Source organism: Dendrobates tinctorius, unplaced genomic scaffold (assembly GCF_039654945.1).
Source record: "Dendrobates tinctorius isolate UK_male_01 unplaced genomic scaffold, ASM3965494v1 ptg000014l, whole genome shotgun sequence".
NCBI classification, from domain to species: Eukaryota; Metazoa; Chordata; class Amphibia; order Anura; family Dendrobatidae; genus Dendrobates; species Dendrobates tinctorius.
Window position 1 is genome coordinate 4,713,986 of NW_027361682.1, and position 19,338 is coordinate 4,733,323.

Here is a 19,338-nt window from a genome sequence, read left to right on the forward strand (position 1 = left end):
CGTGCAATGAAACAGAAGCCTAAAATTCATCAAATGTGAAAGAGTTTCCTGCCCATCCCAGTGAGTAGGCACAGAAGCCCTTGAACCTAGAGCATTATGTATGTGCACGCAGAGACCCACCCCCTCAATACCCCAAACAAATTCAACTTTTCATTTATAACTGCATTGCTCAAAAGCAGGATAACATGCCCAGAAAAAGAAACAAAAAAGAGTAATAAACAAGCGACATCCCCATATTTGGGTTAAACTGAATTGGCTCCATTAGTTCAAATATCTCCATGTTCCGACCGCATCTTTTGAAACTCTCCCTGGAGAAACTCTAGGGCCTTCATCGGATCATCAAAGACCCAATTATTTCCAGACAAGCCAAAGCGCAGGACCGTAGGATATTGCAACCCAAAGGGGTTAGTTTTGTCCACTTATATTTTGGAAGCAGGGTTGAAAGCTTTGCTCTTGGCAGCCAAGGCAGCCAAATAGTCCTGGAAGAGGAGAATTTTATTATTGTTGTAGGATAAGGGTTGTTTCCTTCAATATGCCGACAGTATGCGCACTTTGTCCTGGAAGTCCAGGAGTTTAAAGATGACTGGTCTTGGTCTATCTTTTTTCCCTCCTCTGGGAGGTCCCAGTCTGTGGGCTTGTTCAATGGCTATTATTCCTGATGCTGGTTGTATGTTTAACATTTTCGGTAGCCATTCCGAAGTTATTTTTATCAAATCAGATGGAGGAATTGACTCCAGAAGGCCCACCATTCTTAAATTATTGCGCCAAGACCTATTTTCAAGGTCATCCACCTTATCCATTAAACCAGAGATATCTTTCTCCTTATTATCTAACTTTTCCTTGAGATCCTTAGTAACATCCTCCAAGTCTGAGATTCTCTGCTCAGCCTCTTCAAGAAGTGATCCCCGAGCATTCACTTGTGAGACAATCATGTCCAACGAAGACTGAAAAGCTGCAAGTCTATTATCCATTTTGGGCATTAATCAGTCTAAGATGGTTTTTGCTATGGATTGTGAGTCCTCGGCATTAGTATCAGTGGCTGTTGTTGTTGGAGAGGCGCCAGTCTGATTGAGTGTGGAACCTCTGCCACTTTTAGTATTTTTTTTTTGTTAAATCTCTTATTTATTGAGTTTTGCATTTTAAATTACAGAAGGTACAATAATCATATACAATAAGTACCGTTAGCACTATAAGTACCTTTAAGGGTATAGACAAGCCAAACATTAAATGTTCACATTTAAAGAAATATGATATACAACAAGTAAAAGTATAAAGAAGAAGCATTACATTACATCGTACCACTTCAAGATCCTCTTTTTCATATTGACATGACCCTTCTGTGTTTCTATTAATATTAATACTAGTATCCATATATTTGTTTTTGTTTTTGTGAACCACATAAATGGATAAGCATATCTAGTATATTTGCTATTAGTAAGCTTATAGAATAGAATAAGTATTGAACTTCTCGTGTAATCTAGACGAGCGGGTCCAGAAATACCTATCTTACCTATATTTGATAGTATAGAAACAATATATAAGAAAGGAAGGAAAAAGAAGAAAAAAGGTTGGTATAAGAAAAGTTAGAATTGACGAAAGAAGGAGAAAAGAGAAAATTGGAGGAATAAGGGAAGGGGGAAGAGAAAGGGGGGACGAAAAGAGAGAGTGGATGGGGGGGTGGGGATGGGATCGGGGCAAGGGGAAATCCCACACCACCCTTTAACCTGTGTGGCTTCAAATGAACAACCTCTGGAAGTTAGGGGAATTACGGAATACAATCCATTCACACCAAGTCACATTGAATTTATCTTGTGTGTTAAAGCATTCAGCTGCCAGCTCTTCCATACGAAAGATCATAGATAGTTCCTCATACCAATCTCGTATAGATGGTTGTTACTTTTAGTATTTTTACCCACAAATTTATCCATAATATTCTGGGTGCCAGTATTAGTAGGCAAAGAGGCCAGCTGTCAGGAACACCGCACTGTACTTGCTCACTGAGCCAGTGCGCGTGTCCTGAGTGTCAGCGCCGGCGTGCAGCCTCCGCTGAGCAGTGACTCACCCGCAATGTAGGGGTACCGGGGTCAGGTACAGCCAGAAAGTACCGATGCACAGGACCTGTGGATGCTGAAGTTTAGGAAGCCAGCATAGGACCTATGGTCATGTGACTGCAAGGGGGCGGGGCTTAGCGTCCTGCACACAGAGAAGGAAGAGAACTCAGAGTCCAAGCAAAGCAGAGGTTATGCACAGTACAGACCAGCGAGGTACAGGAGAGATAAACAGATGGGAGGTCAGACAAAGCCAAAGGTCATACACAAGATATCAGTACAGTACCAGGGAGGAGACAGAGCGGATAGTCAGGGCCAAGCAGAGATCAAAACCAAACAGACATATAAGGTACCAGGCAGAATCCAAAGCGATATCCAGGGAACAGACCGAGTCATACACAGAGAATCAAGTAACCAGAACACAGCACTAACACACTCAGGGGTCACCACACAATGCCAAGGGCGAAAGTATAACTGACAGGGATGGGAGCGTCCTGAGGTTATAAGAAGCCTCCCCCAGAACCAGGGAGAGGCCACAATCATAGCCCCAGGTGTGCAGGTAAACCTGCACCAGGATCACAACCTTTAACCCCAGAAATGCCAGTCATCAGCACTGGTTCCAAACATTAACCCCATGTGTGCGAGTCAAACCCGCACTGAGATCATGACACCAGCAATGTCGCTGTTCACAAAACAGTTACATCATTTCCTGGGTTAAAGTGATCAAATTCAGAATAAGCTCAAGCAATTAGAGTTGGTGGTGATTGTGTTCAAAATCAGAGGACTTATATGTAGGATATATTAAGTATGATAAGCGATGCCCCCTGCAGTGAGATTCTGGTAGTGCTGCTGCTCTCAAGCAAATGTCTCGTAGGAAAAGGTAGAAAAAAGAAAAAGAGGCACTTTATGTAGGTCAGCTTCACCCTCGCAGTCTCCCTCACCTCCTTCAGCCTGATGCCTTCAGTCCCCTTCTCCTTCCACCTCACAGTCATTGGCTTGTTTTATCATCCTCAGATCAGGGAGTGTTACAGAGTGGCTCAGTTCAGCCTGCACTCTGTGTCCCCGGACTAAGATGGCGCCAGCCCACGTGGGTCTTCCTCCTGACACTCACCGCCAACGGCCCGGGACTGCCACAAGGCATGATCTCCTCTGGACTTGGCTTACATCCCTCCAGTAAGGCTAAGTGCACACGTACCGGAACTCTCGCGGAAATTACCGCGAGAATTCCGGAATTCCATTCCGGGGGAAAATCGCATTTTAAATTCCCGCGATTTTCCCGCGGAAAAACTAGCATTTTGCAAGCGTAATTAGCTTGCAAAATGCTAGCGTTCTCCAAGCGATCTATCGCATCGCTTGGAGAACTGATTGACAGGTTGGTCACACTCATCAAACATAGTGTTTGATGAATGTGACCAACTTTTTACTACTGAGGCCGCCTATGCAGCATCAGTAGTGAAAGATAGAATGTAAAAAAAAATAAAAAAATAGTGTTATTCTCACCTTCCGGCGTCCCACGCATCCGTTCCCAGTAATCCTTTGCGAAAATGCCCGTGATGACGTCCGTTCTCGCGGGATCACGATGTCTCGCGGTAATTCGAGATGACGTCGCGCGAATGACCGCGAGACTTCGCGATCCCGCGAGAACGGACGCCATCGCGGGCATTTTCGCAAAGGATGACTAGGAACGGGAGCGTGGAGAGAGGCGGGAATACTGCGCGGGATGCCGGAAGGTAAGAATAACAATATTTTTTATTTTAATTCTATTTTTTACAGGGATATGGTACCCAGAGCCTGGAGGACAGTCTCCTCTCCTCCGGACCGTGGGTACCATCCGCAAATGTTCTGCTTACTTTCCGCATGGTGTGCACAGCCACATGCGGGAAGTAAGCGGAACAATGCATTCCTATGGGTGCGGGATCGCCGCGATTCCGCAAATTAATGAGCATGCTGCAGTTTTTACCGCGAAGATTCCGCCGCGGTCAAAACCGTAGCATTAGCACAGCATTGTGGAATCCCATAGGAATGCATGGGATGCTTATTTTTCGCGTTTTCGTGGCAAAATCACGCGGTTAAAACCGCCGCGGAAACGCGAAAAAAACGCCACGTGTGAACTCAGCCTAACCATGAGCCCTCGGGTGAGCCCTCGGGTCCGGGATCACAATTAGCGTGCTTCATCTGGAACTGTGAGGAGACACGCGACGTGTGCCTCCTCCTCTGTCTTCTGCTTCCGGGGCCTTTTGTGCTGTGTGGCGGTGATGCAGCGCGGAGGGTTATCTCCGTCACTGGAGCCCCTGGAGAGCGGTCGCATCAGCTGATGTGGCAGCTCTCCACGGGAGATCGACGTGGGACCCTCGTTATTAATGGATTAAGGCATAAATGTGAGTATAGGTTGGTTTATTTTAATATTTGCAGGAGACGAAGGCTTCGGGGAATTAGGTGTGAGCAGTGAGTATGTACTCTATGTTCTGTTGTATGTTGTGTGTATGTACTGTATGTTATATGTTGTATGATCTGTATGTCTTTTTTTTTTACATTCATCACATTAGCCGGATGATGGGAATACTACTTTCCCATCATCTGCTAATGCTGTCACTGTAGCGGACAAGTAGTCCTATCGGACGATGACGACACAGCCCGCACAGCCGGCACAAGCCCCGCACAGGCCGGCACATCCTGGCACAGGCCCCCGCACAGCACCGGCAGAGGCCGGCACAGCCCCGGTAGAGGTCGGCACAGCCCAGCACAGGCCCGCACACACACGCACAGCCCCACAGACCCCCGCACACATTCTCCGCACACACATAGTCTCCACCCACACACATTCTCTGCCCATTACTCGCATTTCCCATAGATTTACATTGGACTCGCTACTCATTACGTGTACCTGAGTATTAGGAGGTACTCGTAACGAGTACAGCGAGTCCGAGTATTTCACTACTCGCTCATCCCTAATTATAATTGTTGCTGCTGCAACCTAAAAAATATCAAGTTAACATCTATTCTATTCCCTAATAATACCGCTGTTAGCTGCGTTTAGTGTAGGGATAAGTGCTAAGTAACATCTGCTGGAAATGAGTGTTCAGGTCAAATACATCTCTTCCACATTCCATAACTTGTTTGCTTTTTTCCATGCACTCATTGACAGATTCATGCTTTTATGGTGATCTATACTCAAAAATTCATCAAAGCAGGCAAAATTAGCTGACTTAATGTATCCATTTGCAGTTTCTCTGTAGCATCTGTATGCAAGAGGTAGCCGTGGGAGACTTTACGCTGCTGGAGCTGGAATTACCACTTCTGAAATCTCCTATGCTTTGTTTCCATAAATTTCTGGGTGCTTCTTGAAGTATGTTTGGGATCATTGTCCTGCTGGAAGACCCATCATTTAGGATGCAAGCCCAGCCTTCTGATACTGGACACTACACTGCGACCCAAAATCCTTTGGGTATCTTCACATTTCATGATGCCTTGCACACAGTCAAGGCACCCAGTGCCAGAGGCAGCAAAATAACGCCAAAATATCTTTGAACTGCCACCATATTTGACTGTAACTACTGTGTTCTTTTATTTGTAGGCTTCATTCCATTTACAGTAAACAGTAGAATGATGTGCTTTACCAAAAAGCTCTTGGTCTCATCTGTCCACAAGACAGCTGCTTGCCCTCTATAAATTGTGAGGGCTTCCTGCTGGTCCTCCAAGCTTCAAAGTATTAATACAAAAAAGAAAATTTGCTCACCTCAGATGGATAAATTATATTGCAGCAGCAATATACGGCTATGCAAAGCATAATCGACTGCTGACCCTCCAAAAATGCTTAGTCAGGGCTGGCTGCGGGCCCTCTAAAAACTAGAATGAGGGCAGCCAGTTTGCCTTCTGACAATAGTGAGGGCCACCTGCTGGCCCTCTACAACTATTAAGGGCCGCCTGATGGCTCTGAAAAAAAAAACTTTGTGACTTTCAGAGTCCCTCCTTCATAAACTAAACAGGATGTGTCCACGGAAAAATGCTCAACTTTTCCATTGACTTTCATTATACTTGTGTCAAGCACTCGAGTATTACGATTTGCTCGACCTAGTAACAAGTACCCGAGCATTTTAGTGCCCGCTCATCACTACTGACCCCACACATAAACTTCCCCTCATCCAGCACCACGACAACCAGCACAGCAGAGTCCTGCATACACTGAGGCTCCTGATCATGTGACCCCTGACTCCTCCCCTCCTGTGACCTCATCCCAGGTCCTGTGCGCACAGAACAGCCATATATGTGGTGTGCGGCTCTGCAGGTGGAGGTAGGTGCTGGAGATTCCCCATTACTGGGGACATTAACCCCCTCAGTGCTGAGCCTGGGATAAATCTCTGTGTGTGACTATAATGGGACTGTGTGTTATACCGGGGGCAGGACGGGGCCATGACTGGATGTAGTGATCATGTGGAGCCGGTAACAGCTCCGGAGATTTCTTACACGGGATCTTTATGATGTTACATCGTCATCTTCTCCCCATTCAGGTCCCTACAATATCGGATCCTCTCAGTGGAGATTTTCTATATAAGAGAATTTTCCTGAGTGACCCTACAAGGATGGGTAGCGACAGGGACAAGATGGCGGAGAGGATATTACACCTCACCCTAGAGATCCTCTTCCGGCTTACAGGAGAGGTGAGAGATTCTGATGACGTCACATTACATCATTCTTCTCTATGGGAATAACGGACAGAACTGGAGAGGTGAGGACTCTGGAAATGTCTGTAGTGAGGTTTATTAATGTGTCTCTCCATAACCAGGATTACACAGTAGTGAAGAAGACCTCTAGTGAGTGCTGTCAGGACCCTGTGTCTGAGGGATGGGGAAGACCCCTGAGCCCAATCACGGGGCCTCCACCTCACCCCCTGATACATGAGGACATCAATGACCAGAAGATCCTAGAACTCACCTACAAGATGATTGAGCTGCTGACTGGAGAGGTGACACTGCTGGGAATGCTGGGACATTATACAGTAACGCTATGGAGGGATCGGGGGATGACGGTATCATTGTATGTGTCAGGTTCCTATAAGGTGTCAGGATGTCACCATCTATTTCTCCATGGAGGAGTGGGAGTGTTTAGAAGGACGCAAAGATCTGTACAAGGACGTCATGATGGAGGTTCCCCAGCCCCTCACATCACCAGGTAATAGACAGGACTACATACACATGGCCTATAATTATCTGTATGTAAAGAATGAATTCAGTCCCTTCATGTGTTTCCTCCAGATCTAACCAGTGAGAGGACAACACCAGAGAGATGTCCCCGTCCTCTTCTTCCACAGGACTGTAAACAAGAAGATCTCAGTGTTCCTCAGGATCATCAGGTAGATGGAGAGAAGTTGTCATGAGATCTCCCCTATGATGTGTGAAAGGTTGTAAAAGGCTGTGAAGATCTTGTTATCAAGTTATCAGCCAGAATCCACATTAAAATTGGAAGAGTGAGTGATCTGAGTGACTTCAAACATGGGCATCGATGCTACATTAGCCGAGCCCAGTATTATAAAAACTAACAACCTTGTCGGGATTCTCCTTGCAATGGTATCAAGGCTATACTGAGAATGTTGTGATCATAGAAAAACATCCAACATCAGCATTTAAGGCTGGTGGTGGTGGATTAATAATGCGGGAATATTTTCTTGGCACTGTTTGTTACCTCTGATATCTGTAGATGGAGGTTTAGTCACCAGGGATTACATAAATATTGTGGCCAACCAAATTCATATTTTCATGGCAGCTGGTTACCTTATAGTAGAAGACCCCACAAAGGTCGAATAGTCAGGGGGCAGTGTGAGGGGTACAGTTTGAAGATGGAGCAGTATGAGGTAGGGAAAGTGTGGAGATCATAGTTCATAAGTTAAAAAAGTATGTTAGGTGTAATCCATAAGGGAGGACAGTATGGCAGTTGCAAATTTCTTGGGAGTATGTTATTTAAGGAAGCTGAAAAACCATTTCACCCAACTAACGTTTTGCTTGTGCATCTGGTGATTTGGAGCCTGTTTTAACCCCTTAACGACTGCCAATACGCATTAAAAGAGCGGCCGCTAAGGAGCCTTATTCTCTCATTGCCATTTTAAAACATTGATCTGAAATAAGGTTATAGTGCTCCCATGATTGAAAATCTCTCTACCTGTAGTAGCTGCAACCCTGGAGGAGACAATCAGGGCCTATCATGTGATAAAAAACAAAGTGTGCCGGCTATTAAAAACATTTCTCATCCGACATGACATACATTTTTTCCTGAAAAAATCAGCTTGCGCACTGCGTCCGCCGAGATCTGCCATCCAGAACCCAGCAACAGCAGGGATTTTTCATATTGATTCATTTTGATCAATGTTGTAGACCCCATCACAGTGAACAAAACCCAGTAAGTAATATGTCATCCCACTAGTCAGAGGTTAAGGTTTGGCTAGGTTTGAGGTAGGACTAGAGTTAGAGTTGGGCTAGGGTTAGGATCGGGCTAGGGTTAGAATTGGACTAGGGTTAGGGTTGGACTAGGGTTAGGGTTAGCGCTGGGTTTAGTGTTTTTTCATAAGTAAAAAGAAAAAAATTGATGACGATATGATGACTAGATTTGAGCGCAAGGGCTCGCTACTCGAGTTTTCATCGGGATTGAGAACCCTCAAGCACCCCGATGCAGACTTGAGTAGCGAGCACTTGCGCTCAACACTAATGACATACCATTAGTTCCTGTGAAGTACCTGAAGGGTTAATGCATTTCTTGAATGTGGGTTTGAGGACTTTGGGAGGTGATGTCACTTTTGGGTATTTTCTGTCATATAGACCCCTCAAAGTCACATCAAATGTGATGTAGTCCCTTAAAAATGTTTTTGTAAATTTAGTTGGAAAATTGAGGAATTGCTGATCAACTATGAACCCTTTAACACTTCCGACCAAAAAATTTGTTTCAAAATTGTGATTTTCTGGATATTATTTTTGATATTCTATCTCTCAATGTTAAAATTAACCTACCCTTAAAATTATAGACTGTTCATGTCTTTGTTAGTGGGCAAACTTACAAAATCAGCATGGGATCAATAATTATTTCCTTCACTGTATATATGTTTTAGACCCTTTAATTGAGAGCAGATCATTGGGGGACCTAGTTCTAAGAACCCAACCAATTGCTCAAAACCATTCTTAGAGGTTCGTCTCTCTTGAGCGTAGACACAGCAGATCCAGTACTGAGTCATAGTCTCCTGACCTGGGCACTTTTAAAACTTCTTTTGAGAAACCAAAGGGGGATCAAGACCCAGACAGACACCAAATCTTCTCAGGATTAAAAGGCTTAAAAATCATATTAGCTATCCTCAAAAGTTAAAGAGGTACTCCCACTTATCCATTAAATATATGTGCATGTAATATAATGCGAGTGTATTAATATTCTCTCCTACTGCTGGTCTCTCCAGTATCCAGTGCGTTTCCTTTTTGCTTCCCAGTGACATCACCAATCTGCAGACTGTCTTAGCCACACTGTATTCGGCATGAACCGGAAGTGATTTTTTAATTGGAATCCTATGGAGCGTCAGAAAAAAGCTTTATAAGCTTTCATTGTAAAAGAGACTTCAGGCTTACACATAGAGTATATTGTGAGCCAGGCTAGTTGCCATTGTGTTGACGTCACTGAGAAACAGAGAACAACGTTGTTGGATACTGGAGAAAGTAGCAGTAGGTGAGTATTTTAATACATTCACACTACATTACATGCACATACACAGACATTTGATGAATAAAAAACTTAGTGGGAGTGATTCTTTAAATTACTCTTTAAATATTTAATAGTGCTAATGCCTTTATCTAATAAGTAGTATGGTTACTGGGTGTTCCCCAGCCTGATGTTGGATGGTGGCTACAACTCCTGTCATCACCTTATCATTGTTAATAATTATAATAATAATAATAATAATAAATAATAATAAATTTTATTGCGCCGACATATTCCGCAACACTTTACATTTCAGAGGGGACTTGTACAGACAATACAGCATAACAATAATCACATAGATCATAACAGATACCAAGAGGAATGAGGGCCCTGCTCGCAAGCTTACAATCGATAAGGAAAAAAGGTAGACATGAGAGGTGGGTGGTAACAATTGCCCTGATTGTTTGGATCAGCCATAATGTTAAGTGTGTAACAGTACAGACACAGAGGGCTAATGGATGCATAAAGCATGTGGGAACATAATGCGGGGAACCAGGTTATGGTAAAACTTTTGACTGTGCAACACAGGGATAAATGAGGTTAATGTGTTGAGGCGATAGGCCAGTCTGAATAAATGCGTTTTCAGGGCACGCTTAAAATTGTAGGGATTGGGGAAGTTTTGACCTGGGAAGTGCATTCCAAAGAATTGGCGCAGCACGTGTATAGTCTTGGGAAAAGAGGGGGTGGAGGGCACCATCAAATCCATATGGGATACAAGCCTGGAGTATGTCAAAATATATTTGTAAAAACGAGAGAAAGAGACATACTATGCACCAGGGATCACCAATATGTACAAATTGTGAAATTCTTTATTCAGTTGATCACAGAAATTACACACCACAAGTTAATAAAAACTTTTGGGCTTTGTGTTCTTGTTTTTAATTGTTTTTATTAACTTGTGGTGTGTAATTTCTGTGAATAGTTTATTGCAAAGTAATACATCACATATAAATCAAAACAAAAATATCCCTACTTTCTCAACCGCTTTTAGTTCAGACTACAAGGGTGTCATTAAAATTCTACATAAACATCTTCCCCTGCTGCACCCAGATCCGGTTTTATCGCAAATATTAGCTGGAGGATATAGGTGTGTTCCAAAGAGGGCTAAAAATTTGAGTCAATTTTTGTCCCCTTCGTTGTATTTGTCTGATCGTACTAAACCCACGTGGTTAAATTATTTGGGTAATTACAAGTGTGGCGAGAAATTGTGCGGCTTGTGCCGTTATATGGATATCACAGATAGATTTGTTAATTACAGCACACGGCAATCCTATAAAATTAAAACCTATATGAACTGCAATACCACTCATTTAGTGTACATGGCAGAGTGCACATTGTGCGGTATTTATTATATTAGTTGTACCACACGCAGCTTGAAGAGGAGATTAAGTGAGCACATTACAGCCTCTAATCCAGAGTCCATGTCCAGTCGCAAGAATGTGTCTGGCTTATCTAAACATTTTCTAGAAATACATGGGGGCAATTTATGTAGTCTCAAAGTAAAGGGAATAGAACGGGTAGCGAAACCCCTCAGAGGGGGTGACTGGGAACATTTACTACATTGTCGGGAAGCGTTCTGGATACTTGTGCTTGATGGACGTTACCCGCAAGGTTTAAATTATAGGAATGACCTCATGTGTTTTTACTGAGCACTGAGGTTTTTGTTTTTTTTTCCTCTCTTTCGCTTTTGAGGATTGTGGATTTCTATGTATTATGAATAAGATTAATATGATATTTATAATTTGTTATGCATTTGCATATTTATACGTACGTAGTGCATACATATTTCTTTATCGCCTTATTGGGGGACACAGATTACCATGGGTGTATGCTGCTGCTGCTAGGAGGCTGACACTATGAGGCGGAAACAGATACGTTCAAGTAGAAAAACCTAAGGGAAAAAAGATAACTGCGGATCTGGGGAGATCCCGGTCCGCCTCCTACACACTAAGCACAAACTGAGGTGCTTGGTGCCAGTCGGTGGGTGTATACTGCCAGGGAGGAGCTAATTTTCTTGTTTTGCATAGTGTCAGCCTCCTAGCAGCAGCAGCATACACCCATGGTAATCTGTGTCCCCCAATGAAGGCTCCAAGAAAGAGATTTTACGGTAAGAACCAAAAATCCATCTTTTTGTACATTTTATGTGTTTTGTCTATTGGTGTTTAGGTGTCTTTTCAAGCAAGGGAGTGACTTCACCGGTAATCTGAGGGCTTAATTGCCTGCCTCCTTGATTATACACGTGTGTGGAGTCTCTCGGTTGGTTGAGAATGTTTATAACTAGTTTGCAATTTATTTTGTTTTATGCCTCTGAAGAAGAACCTGTTGTGGGGTTCGAAACGCGTAAGACGTGGGGGTCTTCTTCCCCTTTCTGTTTTTATTATGAAAATATGTGAATAAAGATTCCAGTGGATTTTATCAAGTCTTCAGTGCCGGATCTTCCTTCTCTTCTTACATTTGCTACACATGGTGGTCAGCCATTTGATCCATAGGCACGACCGGCTTACAGGACTATTTTTGGTGAGCACAAATCCATTTCCCTTTTCCCATTTTTATCAGAGAGATAGCGGATCAGACGGGAGTAGACCAGGCGTTCCAGGAGTTTAGAGATGAAGGGAAGATTAGAGACAGGTCTATAGTTAGCGGCACAGTTTTGGTCGAGAGATGGTTTTTTAAGTAGTGGATGTATGATGGCATGCTTAAATGAGGAGGGAAAGATACCAGAAGAGAGAGAGAGGTTAAATATTTTACTTAGGTGAGTGGTGACAGCAGGGGAAAGGGACTGGAGGAGATGTGATGGAAATTGGTCACTGGTGCAAGTGGTTGGGCGAGAAGATGCAAGGAGCCTGCTTACTTCTTCTTCTGTGACTGGTTCAAAATCAGAGAGTGAGCTAGATGTAGTGGGGGAGGGAGGACAGTGCATGGTATGAGGTGATTGGGAGATAATTTCACATAATGGGAGTTGCAAGTTCATGCTACACAATTGTATATGCTGGAGGCTGACCTGTCATTGAATTTGATTGATGTACTAAGATTGGTGCTATATTCCTGTACTGATGATGATAATAGTGCTACAATAGATCTGTATATGCATTCATATATTGATCTGCTGATCTATACATGTACTGATAATGGATCTGATGCTGTGTTCATGTACTGATGACTTTTCTGGTGCTGTATTTATATCCCGCTGGCGCTTCTGGTGATAAATGCATGTCATGATGTTGGTTCTCATCCTGTATTAATTTTGATTAATGCACACATTATTGCACACATAAACAATACAAAGACTAAAAATACAACTGCCTGAATGAGGCCAGATATTTCAACTGAACAGTGTTTGACTAAAGACCTTATACACTAAAGGCCCCGTCACACTAAGCGATCTCGTGCTCGAGCGGCCTGGGCCGTTTTTCAATCGCTGGTCTCCCACTGCCCAGCACGCTTCGCTGCGTGTGGCAGCAAGAGACCAGCGATCAGCGATGCTGGAGGCTGGTTGCTAATGTAAACATCGGGTATCCAGGAGCCGCGGCTCCTGGATACCCACTGTTTACCTTGGAAAACCGGCGATTGCTGGTCCCTTGGAAACCGGCTCCTAGATACCCGATGTTTACCTTGGAAACCAGCGTGTACGCCTGTTTCCAAGGGTATACAGCGGGTATCCAGGAGTCGTGCGGCTCCTGGATACCCGACGTTTACATTAGAAACCAGCGTCCATCATGTTGGACCATTGGTGGGATCGCTGGGACATCGTTTAGTGTGACGGGGCCTTTACGGTACTGTATCTGTCAGCTGGCAGCAATCTTGCCTGACTTTTGCCCTATGTCCCTTCATCTGTCGAGCTCTCTTTTGTTTTCAATGAGAGAATTGCTGCTAGATACAGTTGTGGTCAAAAGTATTGACACCCCTGCAATTTTGTCAGATAATACTCAGTTTCTTCCTGAAAATTATTGCAAACACAAATTCTTTGGTATTATTATCTTCATTTAATTTGTCTTAAATGAAAAAACACAAAAAGAATTGTCCTACAGCCAAATTGGATATAATTCCACACCAAACATAAAAAAGAGGGTGGACAAAAGTATTGGCACTGTTCGAAAAATCATGCGATGCTTCTCTAATTTGTGTAATTAACAGCACCTGTAACTTACCTGTGGCACCTAACAGGTGTTGGCAATAACTAAATCACACTTGCAGCCAGTTGACATGGATTAAAGTTGACTCAACCTCTGTTCTGTGTCCTTGTATGTACCACATTGAGCATGGAGAAAAGAAAGAAGACCAAAGAACTGTCTGAGGACTTGAGAAACCAAATTGTGAGGAAGCATGAGCAATCTCAAGGCTATAAGTCCATCTCCAAAGACCTGAATGTTCCTGTGTCTACCGTGCGCAGGGTCATCAAGAAGTTTAAAGCCCATGGCACTGTGGCTAACCTCCCTAGATGTGGACAGAAAAGAAAAATTGACAAGAGATTTCAACGCAAGATAGTGCGGATGTTGGATAAAGAACCTCGACTAACATCCAAACAAGTTCAAGCTGCCCTGCAGTTTGAGGGTACAACAGTGTCAACCCGTACTATCCGTCGGCGTCTGAATGAAAAAGGACTGTATGGTAGGAGACCCAGGAAGACCCCACTTCTTACCCTGAGACATAAAAAAGCCAGGCTGGAGTTTGCCAAAACTTACCTGAAAAAGCCTAAAACGTTTTGGAAGAATGTTCTCTGGTCAGATGAGACAAAAGTAGAGCTTTTTGGGCAAAGGCATCAACATAGAGTTTACAGGAGAAAAGAAGAGGCATTCAAAGAAAAAAACACGGTCCCTACAGTCAAACATGGCGGAGGTTCCCTGATGTTTTGGGGTTGCTTTGCTGCCTCTGGCACTGGACTGCTTGACCGTGTGCATGGCATTATGAAGTCTGAAGACTACCAACAAATTTTGCAGCATAATGTAGGGCCCAGTTTGAGAAAGCTGGGTCTCCCTCAGAGGTCATGGGTCTTCCAGCAGGACAATGACCCAAAACACACTTCAAAAAGCACTAGAAAATTGTTTGAGAGAAAGCACTGGAGACTTCTAAGGTGGCCAGCAATGAGTCCAGACCTGAATCCCATAGAACACCTGTGGAGAGATCTAAAAATGGCAGTTTGGATAAGGCACCTTTCTAATATCAGGGACCTGGAGCTGTTTGCCAAAGAAGAATGGTCTAAAATTCCAGCAGAGCATTGTAAGAAACTCATTGATGGTTACCGGAAGTGGTTGCTCGCAGTTATTTTGGCTAAAGGTTGTGCAACCAAGTATTAGGCTGAGGGTGCCAATACTTTTGTATGGCCCATTTTTGGAGTTTTGTGTGAAATGATCAATGTTTTGCTTTTTGCTTCATTCTCTTTTGTTTTTTTTTCATTTAAGACAAATTAAATGAAGATAATAATACCAAAGAATTTGTGATTGCAATCATTTTCAGGAAGAAACTGAGTATTATCTGACAAAATTGCAAGGGTGTCAATACTTTTGGCCACAACTGTATGTCTGCCAGCAGTTCATCTATTGGAGAACAAAAGGATCTGCAGTCTGCAATCAGACATCATTATCTCCACTGATGTCATCACTCAGAGCGACCCATACACATCAAACTGCCTGCCAAACCCCCTGGTATCAGCAGGTTAGGTCAAAATTACTCTAATGTGTATGGGGGCCTTTACTACCTAATAAAGAGTTTGTGCTACCTTAGGGTATATGCACACAATGTCTTTTAGCCATTTGAAAACCTGTTTTTAAGATGGGTTCCAAGCAGAATCCACCTGAAAAAGATGTTGTGTGCACACACCCTTAGGGCTCATTCTCATATGTGAGAAAAAAAGGTCCGTAATCTGGACCGAAAAAACAGACATGTGCTAAGCGAGTGCCATGCGATTCGCTTGCGAGTGCCATGTGTTTTTTTTAATCACAACATCCTTCTAACATTGGTATGTCATGTGTATGCAATCCGTATGTGATGCATTTTTCTCAGGAATTACAGATGCAAAATTATCCTTGATTTGTAAGGAATTGCACTGTGCAATCCCTATATAAACCCCTTTAGCAACATATGTGATACTGAGAACATCCATATTTTCTTCAGGATTTTTTTTTCCCCCAAAAGGAAGTATGGCTGCTAGGAATCTCAGTTTGAATATTACTGAGGAGCTTTTATTTAACTGGGTGTTATCCCGGGAGTATGGGGTTGGCTATTCACCTGTTTTTGCTCCGAGTAGGCAGCAAAGACTTTGGGTACATCCACTACTCACCCTGTGCATTGCCAGAGGCCATTTCGCAAGGCTCTATGAACATCTAAGAAGCCATCCTGACAAATTTATGGCCTACTCCTAAATGTCACTGGAGACCTATGACATATTACTTGCGGAGCTTCGTCCAGGCATAACGTTTCAGACCTCACGTTTCCGCAAATGTATTTCTGCTGAAGAACGGCTTCTGCTTACCCTGAGGTATGTTTAGTAAATTGTAATTTTGCCTATTATGAACGATTTAAAATGTTTTTGATGTTATTTTTCACTAAGCCTATATTTGCATGGAATATTAAGCTCTATAACCTTTAAAATATTAACAACACCTACATCTAAATGATTGCCATTACTTTCAACCAATCTGTAAGTAACCTTACTAAAAAATTTCTATTTCTTTGTAGGTTTTTTGCCACGGGACAGTCATATGCTTCCCTCCATTTGGAATTTCTCCTTGGACTTACTACCATATCAAATGTAGTTAAGCATACCTGTGGCCAAATCTGGGAGTGTCTGAAGGAAAAAGTTATGCCGGAGCCAACCCCGGAACACTGGGAGTGCATTGCAAATGGGATCTACCAGACATGTAATTTCCCAAATTGTCTGGGGGCTTTAGATGGTAAACACATCCATGTCAAGACGTCGCCGAACTCAGGGTCCCAATACTGCAATTATAAACTTTTTTTTTTCAGTATTGCTCTTGGCCTTAGTTGACAGCAACTACAATTTTATAATTGTAGATATTGGGGCCTATGGAAGAACTGGAGATTCCAAGATCTTCAACTCTTCCTTAATGGTTCGGAGGCTTCAGGACAAACAACTGGGTGTGCCAACCCCACGGAATCTTCCAGATTCAGCTGGCCAGCCAGTGCCTTTCGTGATTGTAGCGGATGAAGTATTTCAGTTGACATAATACATCATGAGGCCTTATCCTCAGCGTAGTCTTGACCGACGTCGTTGAATCTTTAATTACAGGCTTACTCGGGCAAGGCGTCTGGTAGAATATGCCTTTGGCATTTTGACTGCCAAAGTGAGGGTTCTGCTTAGTGGCCTCCAGTTTAGAGAACAAAATGTTATCTGTTTCATTAAGGTCTGTGTAATATTACACAATTTTACGCGTATCCACGATTCGCCTGTGTCAGTGGATGCTGAGGGAGGATTGGCTAACAATCCTGGTCCAATTGCACAGGCTTTGCCCAGACGCAGGGATCTTGCAGGCCTCAGGGTTCGTGAACTTCTTGCGGATTGCTTTCTGACGCCTGAGGGATCCATACCCTGGCAAGAAAATTGTACCATCTGATGGGTAAAACATTCTTGGTGTTAATTGTTATTTTAATAATCTAATTTATCTTGATATGTTTTATTTTGTTGTTAGATGAATGTAAGGAATGCACACATTATGATTTATTAAAGCGAAACTCACATGTTCTGTTGCTAACAAAAGTAAGCGTTTACTTTTGGGAATACGTAATAAATAACAAAACAGCCTTTTTTTCAGCACAACAGAAATGTATTTGTCTTGGTCTAACATTAATATCCTAAATGTCAGAAACTTATAAAAAAACGTTGGGATGTGGAGGGGGAGGGTGGTGTGTGGGTTGTTTTGGTTTGGGAGGGTTGTTGTGTGATTGGAGGCAAAGGGATATTGTGTGCCGGGGTGTGGATATGAGGTGGGTTGATGGCTTCCTGACTGTGGCTATACGCTTCCGGTGGTCCATATGCCCAACCAGGAGCAGTTTCAGAATGCCAGGATGCTCTTGGTCTGCGATGGCCAAAAGGCCCTTACTGTTGTGCTCCTTGATGCCAACCTTCACCATGGCCATAAACATGTGAAAAGCTTGTTTGGGGCCCATGGTAGTACCTACTCCAGGCCAGCAGAGGTAGCTCTAAACCCGACTTCTGTGGAGCTACTCTCTGGTCAGGAGGAGGAAGGAAGTTAGGAGTTGAAGTGTGGACAGGGAAGAGAGAGGAAGTGGGAGAGAGAAGCTGGAGATTGGAGCTATAGCAGAGCTCATCTCCAAGCTTAAGCGCCAGAAACCGGGCGCCGGAATCCAAGGCTGTGTGGATGCAAAGGGTCCCACAGCAAAAACTGGAGGAATAGAGGCTGCAGACCCTCTGTTCCAAACTGAGGCTTGAAGACACAGCAGCAATGTCTGAGCCAGAGAACGAGGCTACAGCTGCCTGTCATGCGAGTGGAGTTCTAAGTAACGGACAGAAATAGGAACTTGAGTTCACAACCACAAGTACTTCAGAATAGCGCTAGAAAGGAGACCTCACAACCCATCTGTATAGAGAGATTCCCAAATTGCTTCCAGGCCGACCAACTTCTGTACCAATTGCAACTTGAACCCTGGACTGTACCTACAAAGCTCCATAAAAGGTAAAGGAAACTGCACTCTGATGTGTCCCTTGAATTCTTCCTGCGTCCCCTTCTCAGCACTGCTACATCCTTTGATCCACACTACATCATCATCTATCCCTCAACATCCTTCATCTGCCCTAGGACATAGCTCTACCTGTGGGGAGCTCTACCAACTCTGCTGCATCACCATCACTGCAGCCCTGGTCACTATTGATCAGATACCACAGGTGGCATCACGAACACTTAATACAAAAACTCTTTATTTCATCCCCTGTAAATACACCCATTTTAGGGCCACGGACCGGGTCACCGCCGCTGTGACACTGTCCCTTTAAGAAGCCTACCGGTACCGAGTATGCCCCACTGCGCTAGCGGGCGGTCCAGGTGCATTTGTGGGTTAGTATGTGAATGCATGGATGGTTGCTGGTCATGGCCTCGATGATGTTCAGAGGATTGTGGATGGTCAAGGTTTGTGAGCTAACTTCTGTCAATATGTTGACCAATGGTTTCACTGTGGACTGTCTGAGTATGTTGCTCAGTGGATGAAGGAGGATGTACGGAGGCTAGTGATAATGGAGCTGGTGTGAAAACAGTGCTGACTGATATTTGTGTAATAGTTTGTTTGACTTCTTTCTATATTGGCAAAGATGTTGTCATGATCCATGCTGGATCATGACAGATATAAAGCACAAGGTAACCTTTTTTTTTCCTAAGCAGTGCTTAGGTGGGTTTTTTCCCCCGGTGGCCATTAGGTTTATTGCACTGTGGTGTCGTCTGTTCTAAGTTTCCCCCTGGTGGTGGTGAGCGTCACTGCACTCTGGTTTCTTAGTTAAGTGCACATGATTAGAATGCAGGTGTGATTGCTGGCTCTGCTATAAAAGAGTCACAGGTGTTGCAATCAGGGTTGGTGATAGTGTTCATTTCAACCA

The 19,338-nt window shown here is 43.6% G+C and overlaps 1 protein-coding gene across 1 annotated transcript in view; it reads left to right on the top strand.

Moving 5' to 3' along the window:
• Nucleotides 1–19,338, top strand: part of LOC141070528 (uncharacterized) — a 163,909-nt gene that overhangs the window by 88,759 nt on the left and 55,812 nt on the right. The window contains 4 exon segments of the mRNA XM_073559538.1: nt 6,500–6,706; nt 6,832–7,011; nt 7,094–7,217; nt 7,301–7,398. Coding sequence (XP_073415639.1) covers nt 6,500–6,706; nt 6,832–7,011; nt 7,094–7,217; nt 7,301–7,398 — 609 coding nt within the window.